General features: G+C 36.0%; 1 protein-coding gene across 1 annotated transcript in view; it reads right to left on the reverse strand.

Moving 5' to 3' along the window:
• Pi3K92E (phosphatidylinositol 3-kinase 92E) overlaps window positions 1-16,663 on the reverse strand; it is a 114,927-nt gene that overhangs the window by 21,310 nt on the left and 76,954 nt on the right. The window contains exon 2 of the mRNA XM_011305586.1: window positions 8,098-8,556. Within this exon, the coding sequence (XP_011303888.1) occupies window positions 8,098-8,556 (459 nt within the window). The remainder of the gene's footprint in view (window positions 1-8,097; window positions 8,557-16,663) is intronic.

Below are 16,663 nucleotides of genomic sequence, written 5' to 3' on the forward strand. Positions count from 1 at the left end.
TTTTGTATTATGTTAGTTTATCTAAGTGTGGAATGCTATTGTGTGATAAGATTGATAACATTGTACAATGAAATGGTAAATCGTAGACGAACAGCTCGATTTTCCACACCTTGATGAGAAGGAGAGATTGGAGCAAAGTGAAACAGTAGGGTACAATGACATAGTATATTACGTAACAAGTGTGTAATTGTTTTATTGTCAAGTCAAAAAGTACATAATGCACGTGTTTCGTGCACTATTTTATGTCATTGGGCCCGTAATCCGCGATTCTACCGAGCGAAGCGAGGTTAGAATAGCGCGATTACGGGCACCTATGACACAAAACTTTTTCCAGACTTCTTATGCAGTTCTAAAAAAAATCAATAAGTTAGAATTCCATTTCTGCCACATTCGCTTACTTTCCTCTAGCCTCCCGTATTTTCAGTTGAAGAATATATTTGACCTAATTTTTGTCATTTTTTGATGAGGATAGGCTATCAAGTGGCCATGTAACATTACCATAGGAGTAAAATGCTCAATCCAATTATTTTTCGGTGTCAAACGAATATTTTGAAATATCCAAATTATTAATCGTTGCGCAAAGGGGTGATGAAGCGAATAAGAATTTTTTTTGAGAAATAATGGAAATCACCCTAAAAAATAATTGGATTGAAAATTTTACTCCTATGGTAATGGTACGTGACCACTTAAGGGATATGTTCTGTGTGTAATGCGCTTCGTATTATTTATAGACCTAAAGTATTGGGAATATGTGTTGACGATAAATACTTCCTCTTGTCTGAAGTTTCTTCGATTCTTTGTTAAAGAAATTAACGAACGGAGTAAAGTTTTAATTGAAAGCCCAGTGCCATTACCTTCTCAACGCCACTTAGATACTTTCCTTCACCATATTTTGAATATAAGACTTTTGGATGACTATATAGTATGGAGATCCAGCAAAAACATAGATGAATATTCAAAAATAGGTAAGAATTCCGAAAATATGAAAGAACCATTTGGTTTAGGAAGGCAAGTTTCCTCTTCTTTCGAATTTAACTCTTGCTAAATTTGTTAATAAATGATGCACAATTATTTGAGATGTAAAAATGAGATGTTTGAAGGAAGAACTATCTGAAATAACAAAATCTGAAATTTTGTTATTTTATTACCACAACTTGGGCATAACGCTATGTCAAATATGTAGTAGTATTTGCAAAATAGCGCTTTATTTTGGAACGGTTTTTCAGAAATGACTCTGATGATCAGAATGATTTCTCAATCAGAGTGCAGTATTCAAGGCTATTGAGTAACTCTATTTCGGAAATTCATAAATAACTTTCGACGAGAATTCATCACTAGCTTTTCAAATATTCCTCATCCCTCAATGCATTTCACGTTCAATATTGCGCGTAACAGATAAAAAAAGAAGTAAATCATTTCAAACGCCATTGCTAAATGAGTTGCGTCGAAGAAATTTTTCAGGAAAAGATATTCTCCGTACTGCTTCTCACGATTTCTCGTTTGGTAATTGACACTGCATACTTCCCAAACTTAAAAACTTCAAAATCACTACAGAAAAATATTGCTCCGGCTGTTGGGATGGAATATTTTAACTCGTGTGGAATTGGCGTTCGAGCTGAAGGCAAATCAATAATTATTACTATTAACTATTGAATCGACCATATTGATTCAAGTAATAATTTCCCTGTCATTTGGGGTATTTACTCAAGTACCAATTCAAGTATTGATTCAACTATCGATTTGAGTTTAACTTCAAGTATCGTTGTAAGTATTGCTTCAAGTGTCAATTCAAATGCTGATTCAAGTCTTATATATTAGAAGAGAGGCTAGGGGTATTATATCGTTTGAAAATTCGCAATTATCGAGTATCATTCGATTGTTTAATCTGTCGATTATCGATATCCCAGAGAATCGTAGATGCAATTTTTTATTGTCATTGTCAAGGAAAAATTCTAACATACGTGTCTGTTAACAGTTAGCTGCTAACAGTTAGCCTCTTAGGTTGCGGGAAACTTAAGGTTTTTGTATCGTAGATTTTTTTTTCGACAGTTTTCAGTAAAATTTTTATGGTGAAGAGTTGAAAAAATTAGTTACAAAATGAAACTTTTCGTTTGTGGTTGACCTTTTTGAACTTGATATAGAAATTTTTGAGATTCGACTGGTTTAACACGTATTTAACTAGAGTATCACAGATTAGATTTTTTTTTAAATCAACGGCTCGACAGTTTTGAAATTAAAAAAAAACATGGAATACAAATCGTAGGGCGGAATACAGAATAAAATTAAATCGATTGACCATTTGGTTTACGAGATATAAGTATCGAAAATTCATAAAATTATATAATTGAAAATAGTAAATATGGAAAATACATAGTTATGCTTCAGTTATTCATATTCATCAAGAATGCTCTAAACTGGCCCGTTTGACAGCGGATAAACTTTTTGCAGACTATCGCGATACAGCAATCTTAAGGGGTTGCAAACTTTGGTCTTGGAGATTTTGGAATGAATGTTTAAGACTTTGGTGGTCACCTTGAACCGTGAAATCAGACTGTACTTCTCGTTTATAATCTCACATGAATTCCGTGACATTGATTTATGATCAAAGCTGACAGTTCAAAGTGTTTTGACAGCTTTCGGAGTAACAGGGGTGATTGTTCTTCATCACTGCTAATTTATTTTTAAAAAATTATTGGGTATAACGAGAGGGAGAAATCACATGTTTTGAATAAGCTCGGTTTTATCTGTTCTTATGGTCGAAATCTGTTCATTTCTAAAATTACTATGCCATTTAAGGATGGAGAGAGTTAGAGGCTTAACTTTTAGCATATTTCTTCCCGGCCCATTAATGATGATTTTTATGAATCAACATGTTCATATTCAATAAATACTTTGTAATGATATAGTTATACGAAAGCAAATCAATAATTGGTCTTCACTTTTGAAAAACACGGTATCAATGTTGTTGGTTGCAATTTAAAAGTAAACTAAAAGGGAGGAACCCTTCGGGTCGGGAAGGTAAAAAGGGGTCCTATCTATAAAAGGTGATACACCAAAATTAAGTTGGGCGAGAGTAAGATTGGCTAACTTCATGCGTAAGACTTTTCACTCGTAACCCTATTTCTCATTGGTCAATTGGCTATACGTCATCATCAACACCACGGAATCAAACGGCGCGCGGAGCGCGCGTTCGGTCTCGTCCTATCTATAAAAGGTGATACATCAAAATTAAGTTGGGCGCGAGTAAGATTGGCTAACTTCATGCGTAAGACTTTTCACTCGTAACCCTATTTCTCATTGGTCAATTGGCTACGTCATCATCAACACCACGGAATCAAACGGCGCGCGGAGCGCGCGTTCGGTCTCGTAAGAAGTAAAAGGAGGAAATTCACATAAGAATTGGATGAAATACAGTACATAGAATTTTACTTTTTCCGAAAGTCTCCATTTCGGTGGAAGATATCCGGTGTTAAAGGTATGTTTGCTAGATTTTTGACGAAATAAATCGACGAGAAAGTTTTTGAACAATCCTCGCACTGAGGTTTGACTGAAATTTAATTTATTAAATATTAACTACGTATCTGCCCGTATAATAATAAAAGGTCATATGGAAAGCAAGTTATCTGATTAACTTCTTTTTTTGTTTCAGAATCCTGACGTGAAAAAGTGCATGCATATGTAAAATATTTCCTACGTATACGCATATGTGAACATTTTTATGTCAAAGCTCAAAAATGTGTTATTATTGAGAGTTATGTGTACATTTTCATATCAAAAGGAATGAATGTGTTAATATTGAGAGATATATCAAAATATGCATACTAATGTGATAAAAATATGCTGTCACTCAGAAAGTGTAAATGCCTAAATCATCCAAAGTTAATAAAAATATTATCGTTAGTCAGATAATTGTATGTTTTAAAAATTGTAATATCACTGAAGCTTGAAATAAATAATAAAAATTAATTGAAATATTCATATTTTCACAGATTCAAAAAAATACGATATAATGAATCCCAAAGAATTTCGTTGGAATCTAAATGATGAAAGTGATGATATGGTAGGAATTTTCATCGAATCTTCTAAAAAAGAAGCAGAAATGACAAAATCGCAAGCTTTTCCTAGTTGCACTGAAAATTGCACAAAGAATTGTACTGAAAACTGTTTGAATCAAAAACAATCATCAGACAATTTCAGCAATTTCATTGAACAATTCAATGCCCTCTTCTCTACGACTCCACGAGAAGCTTCCTCAATCTTCGAATATTTCCAACCGTCTTGAACGCGAAGCGCCTTTGAAAGTAACGAACTCTGTTGTGTCTAACGTATCAGAAACAATGTCAAGTAAACACACTCCATCTCATAAATTATCATTACAAAATGATGGAGAATTAATTATTACTAATACGTTTGTTGGAGATTCAATTTCCCCAATGCCTGAAAAATTGCCTTGACTGAAACGTCTAATAGACATTGCCGGAAATTCTTCTAAAAATGTATTATCACAACAGACTAAAAGTATTACGAATGTGACAATTCCGAATATACTGTTTGAGATACGTATAGATGTATGTCTAAAACTGTATCTCATGCAACATGTTGTAAATCTAATGACTCTTTGGATATGTATCGGAAATATGTATCAGTTGACGGAATTTCTGGTCGTTTCAATTCAAAATCACGTGGATTGACAAAAATGCCATGTTCTACACATACTGTTGCAAATGAAAAAAAATTGAAATTTTTCTGATCGACTTATTTCGCTGCTTTTCCTTTACTTGAGTCTAATTTCTCCTCTTTTCCTTTTCTTAAGCGTCACCCCCATTTCGGTTGATCTCAGCGGAGGAGAAGGGCCTTTACGATCTGGGTCATAAAGGCCCATCACCCGATACAATGGGCTTTCGTCTACCCTTTGTTACGCACTAATAGAGGTCGGGAGCACGACTTGCTCTCAGAGCAGAGTTTGCCCAGCCCTGCTCTAAACCAAAAATTTCAATTTTTTTTCATGTGTGCATTAAAAAATAATCAGATGCGCGACAAGTTTTACCCTTCCGGAGGATAAATTCTTGCCAGATGCTTCATGGGATACTCCCCACCTTAGTACCTGTGAAGCCCCCACTACTGCCCCCACTATGCTAGTACTAAGACCCTTATTATTGAAATGGTTGTAAACTTTATTGGATTTCTAATTCGAGTTTATGGCTCTGCTCCGAGCTACCTGGAGATTGCCCATGCCTGCTTTAAAGTTTTTGAGGAGAAGGGCCTTTACGATCTGGGTCATAAAGGCCCATCACCCGATACAATGGGCTTTCGTCTACTCTTTGTTACGCACTAATAGAGGTCGGGAGCACGACTTGCTCTCAGAGCAGAGTTTGCCCAGCCCTGCTCTAAAGTTTAGTTTTAGAGTCTAAACCATCGGACTTATTAATGAATGTTGAAGTTAATAGTGATACACACTATGGAATAGTATGGATTATGGAAAAATAGGATTTTTCCCTTAACAACTTGCAAAATCAATCAAAATCCCATTAATTATAATTCTGAGACTATACATACTATTAATAATTTCACATGGAAATTGAATGATTCTGAATTCACAAGACACTACTACGTTTTCTGATGCAACAATATCGATGATGAATCTGAATGAAATCAGTGAACATTATGGGGGTAAAATGACAGAAACTTGTCAGCAATTGCAATGCCAGATGTTTTGAATGCTAAATTATTTGTAACAAGAAAAATTCATTTAAACAATATTGTGAACATGACAAAGTCAAATTACCTCTATTGCCTGGAATGCCATAGAAATTGAAAATTCTGTTCCATCGAACGTATCCCAAATCTAATACATGTTTCAATCAAATTAGATATTACAATAATTCTTCTTCATTTGCTTCATTTAATGCAAATTTAATGAATTACTCGAATTGACGACCGGAACCTTATTGTTTTTTAATTGAAGGACAAATTCATTATCAATGTAATACTGCATTATATCCCGCTGCCAACGATAAGATATGGACAACTTTTCATTCTTGATCCTGCAGAAACAGTCAATGTTTTACAGAATACTAATTCGCCATTGGATGATGAAGTTTTGCACATAATGAGGGTGTCGAATCCCATCAAATTCTATGGGCGGCTAGGGAAAATCGCAGTTTCGAAAAAACGGATTTTTGGTGAGAATAACTCCCCTGGTGGATTTGTGAACACGCAAGTGGCGGGTGGTTCCAACTATAATTTCATAATACAAATGAATGCATAATTAGAATGTTTATATTATCATCGATGAAAATGTGCAAAAATTACGTGACGAGCGCGCCAAGCGCGCGTTAGCATGCTAGTACCTTACATTAAAAGGGCAAGGGATTTTTCATTTGTTTTCGATTTCAAATAATCAATTCTCGTTGAATATTCGATTATTGCTCAATGCTCGATTTTTATCTGAAAGATCGACCCGAGAAATGTGGATAAGACGATTTTATATTTCCACAATTTTAAACATTATACAAGAAAAAAATAGGAAATATTTTCAGTTAATTCTCTTCACTGAATTCATATTCAAATAATTTTTTTTTAAGAGATTTAATGAAGAATATATTCTCTTTGCCGTAATGTCAGTAATTCTCATCCACTGAAGTTTGCAACAATTCAAATGAAAGGCGTTCAAATTCGAATAATTAATCATCTATCATTTGGCAATTGAGTACACGTTGACCGGACAATAATGGATCAAATGAATTGCAGTATATTATTGTCGAAATTCATTGAAATGCAATAATTTACAAACATCAATTTCCCAAGTAAACCAGTGTAGATTTTGATGATGTTTGTAGTTTCGATTATGTGCCAAGTTTAATAGTTACCAAAGATAATGTATCGTCTAAGTGTCGAAATACTTGAGCAGCTAAACGCGATGATTTATCCCAATTTCTTGTTAAATTTTTGTTTTCTTACGGAAAACTTCCTAAAAAATTCTAGAATCGAGACAAGTACAGATCCGGGGGTTGACTTAAATAGTAATTAAAGGATCGATTCATGTGTCGGGTTAAGTATCGATTGGAATGTCAATTCAAGCATCTCATTTACATGAAGACTCACTTGGTCTCTCGCATCCAGTGGCATTGCAAATAACGCACCTATTTTCATGTTACCTGCTAAAAATTAACGCGATAACGTTAATTTTTGGTGCAGTGTTTATAATGAACAAAATTGGTCTTTAGTCATTTGATTATTAAAGTCATATTTCCGGAGATGAACGCAAAAAGGCCGCGAAAAACACATAACATAACCTCTTTCAATTGATTGAACAATTGTTCCGGATTTGCAGGATTATTATTCTTAAACTTATTATTTCTATCCAAAACAATAGTTAAAAAAAAATTGGCATCTCAGGTACCTTGACTAACGTATGAAAATCCAAAATTATTCATTATTTCCTGGTATTTCTATATCATAATAAAAATAATAATCTCACAAAATATTTTTCTTCCCTTTTCTCTTCTCTCTTTATACTCCCAAAGTGCTAAACTAATACCCCGAGTTTAGGTTTGTCCTGATTGTATCTAGAAACATCCTTCTTCTTTGAAGTGTTGGATTTTTTAATAAATTACAATGATTATAATTGGAAACGAATGACACCAAGTGGACCGAGGGAGCAAAGTAAAATACGAGCCACGAGCCGGGCTACGATTTAGGCACGTTTTGTCAAATTTTTCTTTGGAACATAACAAAATTTGAGAGAAAATGTCGAAAAATAATCCCACGAGTGTGAAAGTTGACGATTCGACGAGTTATTGGGTGAAAATAAGAGTCAAAAGGATATGTTTTGGCGTAAATCTGAGGAACACTATACCAAAATTTTGCGAAAAACCAGGAAAAGTGGAGAAACACTAGAGCAATACATTCTTAAAATAATTAAAATATAGTCATTAATCGAATTTCAAGTGAAACGGGGCAGTGAGTTTTCATTTCAGTTGAACATGCATTTAGAAAGAGTAAAAGAAAATATTAAGCTGAAATGTTTTAGATTCATTTGGACACATTTTGTTTTAAAAATTCATTGCTGAGATGTTCACAATAGCTGTACCTCACCTCGGTGTTATCAAACTTGGTAACCAGTACGATATGGCCGTCCTTCAGTCTAGATTCAATATTCTTCGGAATAGCAGGAGCCTGAGCGAGTCTTGAAGGATACTGATAATGAACTTTTTCCTCCCACTGCTGCTTCTGCCTTGCTAGCGCAATCTCGTCCCCCAATAGTCTCATTTTCCACCTAAAGTCATTGACTTCGGAGTTTTTTAGAGAGGCAAACTCATGGAGACCCTTACCGATCAACAGACCGATCTGAGAGTCTAGATTTCTGTCGCCTTTGACGCCTTCACGCTCAATTACTTTAAGAACTGAACAGAACGGTTTGATGTCACAGAGCCGACGACTTTCATCTCGTAATTCTTCAGGCTCCGCATTGGAGTTTATACAGGAAAATAAATATGATGGAGCATCCCTGAGTGTGCCATGGAGAGGATATTTACTTGCTTCATCCCATAATTCCTGCAATAATAGAGTGAGATTGGGCATTTAGTACCTATCAATATTCAAGACTGCTGTTATATTGAAGCCCGGATGAAGATTTTTTGCCAACAAACATGTACGAAAAAATTACCTCTATATAATTGTGGCCACAAATGGTCAAAAAAAGACACATTGTAAGAGAGTATCGAGATACGTGGTAGCGTATCGGCCAAGTAAAAGTTTCGTCTCTATCCAACAAATAAGACCGAGAGCTACGGTGTATCTATACACGACACAACTACCCCTTCCACTACTTCCAATCGTATTCAATCCATAAAATACCAACACTACAAGTTACATGAAATCTGTGCATAGTTACATTATACAAATCGCCCTCAAGCTTTTCATTGATATAAGTTTTCCCTTTTTTCCATTAATATTAGCAAAAATACGCCCATGGCAACGGGCTCATTTCAATATTTTACCGATTTCTATTATCTTTCGGTTACATTGAAGTCACTAAGTTGGCAGCAGGTCGATCCAACCTAACCTGGGCCAAATTTGGCGTTGAGATGTTGCCATCAGTTTATTCAAACCGTTGATTCGCAAAAGAGAATCGGAGGAGAATGTTTTATTTTTTCCCTTGGATTTTATATTTTTTATCTATTTCCATAATTATAATTGTTAACTAGAATATGCTGCGAAAATTATATGCAGTTCTTGAAAAAACCGTGAAATCTCCCGAATGATGATTTTTTTATTTTCATTATTGAATCCTTTCTATCGACTCTTATCACTTTTCTTGGCGTTTTCATTTACATTTTCTGAGTTTTTTTTAATATCTTAGAATGCCATATTTTGGCAAAACACGAGTTTTTCACGGAATCAACTGTGCGAAACTTTTACTTGGCTGAGTTTTTTTTTTACAAAAACACCAATTTTCGTCATTTCGGGTTCACAGAAAACTCTGGGCAAAGCTCTTCCTTTGTTTATTTCACATTTTTTTAATTTCACTTTTATATAGAATAATGTTGAAACAGGGTCCAGGAACAAAAATTATGATTTCAACAAGGACAATGCAATGACAGTCAATTCTTTGAATCTGTAACTTACATCCCACCCGTGAAATGGCGTGACAATTCCGTAAACGAGGGCCAAAATGTCGTTTCTGACACTATTATAGAAATTTTTAATTCCATTTGACGTAACTTTTGTGTTCAACATATTACAGGGAAATTATGTGACTCTAACATAAAAAACGTCCATAAAATTAGCAAGGTCAAAAAATGGATGATTTTTTTTGGTCACTAGCGTATACGGCGCGCAATGCGCACCCAAGCTTACATGTATGGGGTATTATCATATAAAATGTTCATGTAAAATGTGCATATTAAAAGAATCTTAAGTATCTAAAAAAAATAGTCATAATTTAAGTTTTTTCTTTAATTAAATTCAATTGATAAATATAACGATTTTCAATATATAAACAAATTATATACAAATAATAATAATAATAAACAATTATATATACTATATTATAAATAATATATATATATATGTAGGTGATTTGGGTACTTTGGCAACTTAACGGAAAATTCCAGCATTTGGTAAATGGAAGCACTGGTCATTTTGGCAACGGTTGCCAAAGTGACCACAAGTGTGAAATGGACCACATGAGGGAGTTGTCCCACTGCAAATTCGACACCACCCTAGCAACCCCTTCTATATGCCGAAAACCCGAACGCGAAATTCTTAGTTCGAACTCCGAGAAAGTGGAGTTAATACTTCTTTTGAAAAAACATGGTCAGGATGGGACCAAGGCGGAATTTAAGTGCATAGGGAGGAAGAGCATGAGGTGAGCGTCATTTTACACTCAAACACTATCTTTTTGCGTGATCCAACCAGGCAGCATAATCCAGCAATGCGCCAGTTGGAAGTTGTGATTTACGTTATTTAAGTTGTGAATTTTTTTAATCATTTAATGATTTTCATTTTTATGTTCACAACTTTCAATTCCAAATTCTCCCTTTGCAATTTGAAATTGAAACAATATTGATTCTACATTTGGATTTGCAAACTTAAAAATTGCCAATTACCAATTAAAAATTTGAAATTGACAAATTCGAATGTTGAATGTCAAATGGCGAATTAAAAATTTTGAATTTCAAGTTTCTTTAAAGTCAAATGATAACTGAAAAACAAGGGGTTTTCTCATTTTCGGAGCAGTGAGGGGGGGGGGGGTGCAGTCAACTAATAATTTTGAAAAAATTAGTTTTTGTTATTTTTGGAGCAACGCGGGAGGAAGGGTAAGGTCAGACGATAAATTTGAAAAATTTGTTTTCTCTCATTTCTGCAGCAGCGTGCGGGGTGTGTGGTCGAATGGTAATTATGAAAAAATAGGCTTTTCTCGTTTTTGGAGAGGATAAAGTCAAATGATAATTTGGAAAAATTATTTTTTCATTTTTCGAGCGGCGTGGCTGTCGGCAGAGATGTTATGTCAAATGATAGTTCCAGGAAATTGATTTTTTCCATTTGCGGAGCAGCGTGTAATGGGAGAGGGTTGGTTTTTCGTATTTTTGGAGCAGTGCGGCAGGGAGAGGGAAGCTAAAGTAAGACGATCAATCGAAAAACATGGGTTTTTCTTATTTTTCGATTATCCTGCGAGGAAGGGGTGGTGGGCATGAAATGACAATTGTGAAAAAAGTAATTTTTCTTATCTGTGGAGCAGCGGGGAGGAGAGGTCGAAGTAAAAATCAAAATCATTGAAAAAACAGTCTTTTTTTTCATTTTTTAAGTAGCCCGGAGGGTAGCGGCGGTCAAAGTCAAACGATAATTATGAATAATTTGGTTTTTGTCATTCTTGGAGCGGTCTGGCGAGCGGGGGGAGGAGGAAATCAATTGATAATCCGTAGAAATTGATTTTTCTCATTTTTACAACAACCCGGAGTGGGGGCGTTGGGGAGGGAGGTATGAATCAGACGCGCATGATAATTTTTAAGGACGGGACGGGAGGGTACAGTCTGACGCTTATTGCGAAAAAATTGGGTTATTTCACTTTTGGATCGGTTCGACAAGGGCAGGGGGGGGGGCTGAATGTTAAAAAAATGTCTTTTTCTTTCTTCTATCATTTTCATAATGAGTTTTTGTTGATTGTTTTTTTTGGGATTATTTTTGGACCGGTGAGGGGCAATGGAGGGAACAGAAGGGCTTAGCCGATTAAAAAAATAATTTATTATCACTAATAGTATTATTTATTGCATGTACATATACCCTATTCGACTTTTTACATTGGTTTTGTAGCATGGGCTGACTTCTTCTCCAATCGTGTCACATTTTCCCCAGGAGCTATACGCCATGTACAGACCGTCCTGGTGACCAAGGAAAGCCATGGAAAACCTTAACCGGCACGGCATCCATCAACCAAGCTTCATCGAGGAATAATATTTCTCGATGATTCTTGGTGTCTAGACTCCCGTTCGGCAGTTTCCGAAAGATTAAAATTCCAATGCCCTACGCCGAGCGATTTAACCAATTTGGCCACCGCCGTCGCTGAATTTATTATCATTAATTTTTTACCGCATCATCTTGGAGTGGTGTTGTGAGTGGGAGGATATTCGAAAAAAGAGGTAATAACAAAAGTAATGATAATAATATGAATCATTGTTGATCCGGTTTTGTACTAGCATGGCAGACGAGTGGTGATGTCTAAGCCAAATGATGGTATAAATAATATATTGAATTTATGGTTTTTTCTTATTTAATTGAATAAATAAATAATTGTTTAAATATCATCTATTAATCAATCATTATATTTATTGTTAATATTTTATGACACGCACGTTGAAGGACAACTATGAGTGAATATGAAGGGGTTTCCCCAGATCCAAAAATAAAAATGGACCAAATCCAGGTTAAACTCAGCACCGTACTAGCAAGGTTTGGGGACTTAGCCAGAACCGCGCCGGATCAGGTTCCACCCTGTAATGACATCGGGTCAGGTCTTCGGGGTTGATCCTTAGCTACCATTGTCTGCCATGTAGGTGTTGGCCAGGGTTATTGTAATCACATAATAATGTTATGTGCAGTTGAAATACAAGTAATTAAATATTACCACTGCGAGCATTCGCGCCGGGTTCAAGGGAAGGACGGCATGGCTGTCAACATATCAACGATAATTGTATATAAACACAAAAATAAACTAATTCATACTTTCAAGATGTTGTTATCATTAATTGGGCCTTACCTACACAACCCTCACGCAATGAATACCGATTTTGTGTACTTAAAATATTACAACTACTGAGGTTTGCACCTACCACCTAACGATTACTAATCCTACGCTTTAACCCGTTCCCATTTCTAATCTGCTGTGCAGATTCTTAAAGTCTCCACTTCGGATTTGCTGTATATATGAATTTCGCGACCGTTTTCTTGGACTTAAACATTTCATTATCTAGTTTATAAACATAGTAACAGATTTCTACATAGTTTAATCGATGAAATAATTAAAAAATCAATAATAGTAACGGTAATTATGATTACTCTTATAACAGTGAATAATTAATCGTCTGCGCTATATTCTATTTGCTAGAACTATCAGATAAAGTATGATTTAAATCCATACACTGCCACCTTGATGATATATTTCAACAGTTACACCCTTAAAATTCCACCCGCATTTCTCAACCCTTAAAAAAGATCACATTACCGGGTGGAACCAGATGGCCAAGCTCCGTGGGTATCATTTGATTTAATCTCCCCCACCCGCGCTCCGGCAAAAACGAGAAAAATATCTTTTTTAATTACCATTTGACATTATTCCGTTAATCGGCGCTACTCCAAACGCCAATTTTTTAATAATTATCATTTGACTATACAGGGCTGGTAAGGTTGCGAGGGAGGGCAATGCAGGAATCTGCTCTCGGTCGGTAATGTGTGAGGGAATCTTCTTTATCGGCCTCACCGTGGTAATATTCGAGGCTCCATTTTGGACCAGAATGCGGCGGCGGGGGGGGGGGGGATCCACCATGTGATATCTCACGTTGAATATCCACCATATGATATCTCATATCTAATATCTAGTATGTCATGTCTACTATCGAATATCTCATTTCTGATGTCTAATATCTAATATTTCATAGCTGACAATCGTAGTTGCTAAAATTTTCAGACCTTCTATTGCCAGTAAATTTTTTTCTTTTATGCCACCTCAATAATCCTAATTACAACAAATTAATTCATGATTTTGAAATTTCGTCTTCAAAATCAGCATGAGTAGTAGAAACTAATAATGAGAAAGATGATTTTTTTTTCTTATCAAATCTGAGGAATGATTTTAAACTCGATATTTCTCTCTCTCTCTATCTCTCTCATTGAGACTGAAGCGCGAAATGGTCTACCGCTCACGTGGCCGCGTGTGTTTACCGGTGAGCACGTACGCGCCGTATAAACAAAACACTCGGACTCTTGGATGCGCAGTGAATCGTTTTCGAAGAGGAATGAATATTCCACCATTGTCTTCAAAAGATGATACCATGCAACATAACACAAGTTTAATAATTTGCAATGATCTTTCTTTTTTTGGGTTTTTACATTGAATGCTCATGACATTGAACAAAACAGAAATTAATTGTGCAGTTTTGAACTGAATGTTTCCAATTTAAATGGAATTTAATTTAATTTTTCAAATAAAATTTCCTACGGCTCAGTGATTTTCGAATGCTTTCTGTGTATTGTGTGTTTACCGATGAGAACGTACGTGCCGTATAAACAAAACACTCAGCCGCGTGGATGCGTAGTTTCGAAGTGGAGTGAATGCCTATTCCATGGATCGAAAAAATGATATGATACATAAGAAGTATAAAAAGAAGTATAATAATAATAGTTGAAAAAAGGGAATTTTTTTCTATATTGAATGGAAATGTAAGGTTTGTAAAAATGAACATGAGAATAGTTTTTAGAATGTGTAAATATATTTTTACATTTTTGCAAGTCAAAACAAAGAAAACGATTTTAAGATAATAATTGAAGTAAAAATGTCTGATTTTTCAATCAAAAAGTTCATTAAAATCTTTTTCACTATTGTCGAATTTTTGATGAGTACTCTGGAACCAATGTTTCAAGCGGTGCACATTCACCAAAGCGCAGCAAATTAACTCCTGCGCTGTCTTACTGTGTCGATGAGTGTGCGAATGGGCAGTTTCTTTGAAGAAACAATTGTCGATCTTTGGACAATTGTAATCTTCTAAATTTACAACGTGGTAGGAATCACCAAGCAGTTGTTCCACATAGTGCTGTTTCTCTAAGCCTTTCACATAAATTGTCCGACTGTTCAGTAGAAAACTGTGAAGAACTTTGTCAATGTTATTATAATCACAACCACCAACACTCCATTGTATTCCATGATGATTACGAGTTAGCCACCTGTTGGTTATAATAGCCTGCATCTCCAGATCACTCCAGGCACATGGTGGTTGAAAGAGGATGTTGATGGGAGGAGATTCTTCAATGTCTGGCGACTGTTGTACTGCCACTGCACTCAATTCTTTTATGATAAATTCTCCTCGATTTTGGAATCCTTGCAAATCAATGATGAATGCCATGCTATGCTTGTTCTTGTACAAGTAATGATTGAATAATTTCTGATAGTCTAACTACTTTTACGTTCAGAGCGGAGGTGTGCAGTATCCCCTCCTCTGGGCTCGTGTGTTTCTTCACTGGCTATATCTCTCTCTCCACCCCATCCTCATCCGATTTTTCATTGCTTATTATATACTATTCAAAAATGAGCTGAGGACATCAATTGCCACAGCCTCCATTTCCTCCAGCGTCTCAATATCTGGACTCCCTTCCTCCTCATTGTGTGAATCACGTTCAGGGGAAGTTCCACCCTCACATGAGCTGCAATCGGGAGATGTTCCACACTCACTTCCATCAGTCACAGGTCCTTGCATAAATATATAAAAATCGTCGGTTTTCACAAGGATTGTGCGAACTCCAACCAGTGAGAGATGAACTTTGGTGAGACCATTGAATTGTTGAATAGCTCCATTAACATGGGTAATCAGCGAAGGCACAGGTAGTTGCATGAACCATTGCAACGGTATGATAACATTCTCCAGAAGACGCTTGTATGTTTCTCCATTGTCGTGTGCAGCAGCAGCCTCGAATGATGGGTAATACTCGTCCCACATCTCGGATAGATTAGAGTTTGACATTTTTGAAGAATTTTATTTTTTAAACAATCAATAACTTTTGACTATACAAGAAGAATGATTATGATATCCAATATGCATGAAATTCAAGAACCAACTGATGAGATTTCCATAAGATGTTTATATGTGCACCGAAATGTTGATCTTATCGGGAGGAGGAGGAGAAGGGGTATAGGTGTCAAAGAAATTATACACTAGTACATCTATACCCGATTTTTATTCAGTGACAGTGGTATTATAACTTCGAGTATATATTATCAGCGGTGATACAGACACAGAGGGCACTTTGCTATTGGTGGGGGGATTGGATTGAGTGATGAGGCTGTTATTGAAGACCAATGCGTGCGGCAATAACGTAGCTTGGCGATGTTTGGATCCCTCTTCGTCATCTCCGGCAACTTGTCCCAAGCTGAATCCACGGTGTCCTTGGCAATGGTTTTGATGAAATGATTCGGTAGGAATGCAATTTCCTGAGTGGTCAGTGCATTCAAATGCTGAGTTTCGTAATATTTCTTCAAGGATTTCTCTAGAGACCTCGCGTTGTACTTGGTGAACCATTTTTTCAGACGTTGCACATGTTCAAGGGGGCAATGGTATTGGGTAGGACTACCATCACAGTCTTTGTGATGGTAGTCCTACCCAATTGAAAACACCCTCACCTTCCAGAGGCTCCATATCAGGGCTGCCAAAGTCGTTGAAATCCTCAATTGGTACTTCGTTCTTCAGAATTTGCTGTAGCTAGTTCTTCTTCTCTGGACCTTGGACGTAAATGTGTGAAACATTTTTCAGAATATTATTCACATATTCACTCAATGTCTCGTATTTGATATCTCCAGGAGGATCCCAATGTAGTCCATGGTAGTGACGTGACAGCCACTGATTCACTTCTTTGTACTTGGGAAGCAATTCATCCCATTGATGTGGGGGATCCA

This window comes from Fopius arisanus, unplaced genomic scaffold, assembly GCF_000806365.1.
Source record: "Fopius arisanus strain USDA-PBARC FA_bdor unplaced genomic scaffold, ASM80636v1 scaffold00043, whole genome shotgun sequence".
In the NCBI taxonomy this organism is placed as follows: Eukaryota; Metazoa; Arthropoda; class Insecta; order Hymenoptera; family Braconidae; genus Fopius; species Fopius arisanus.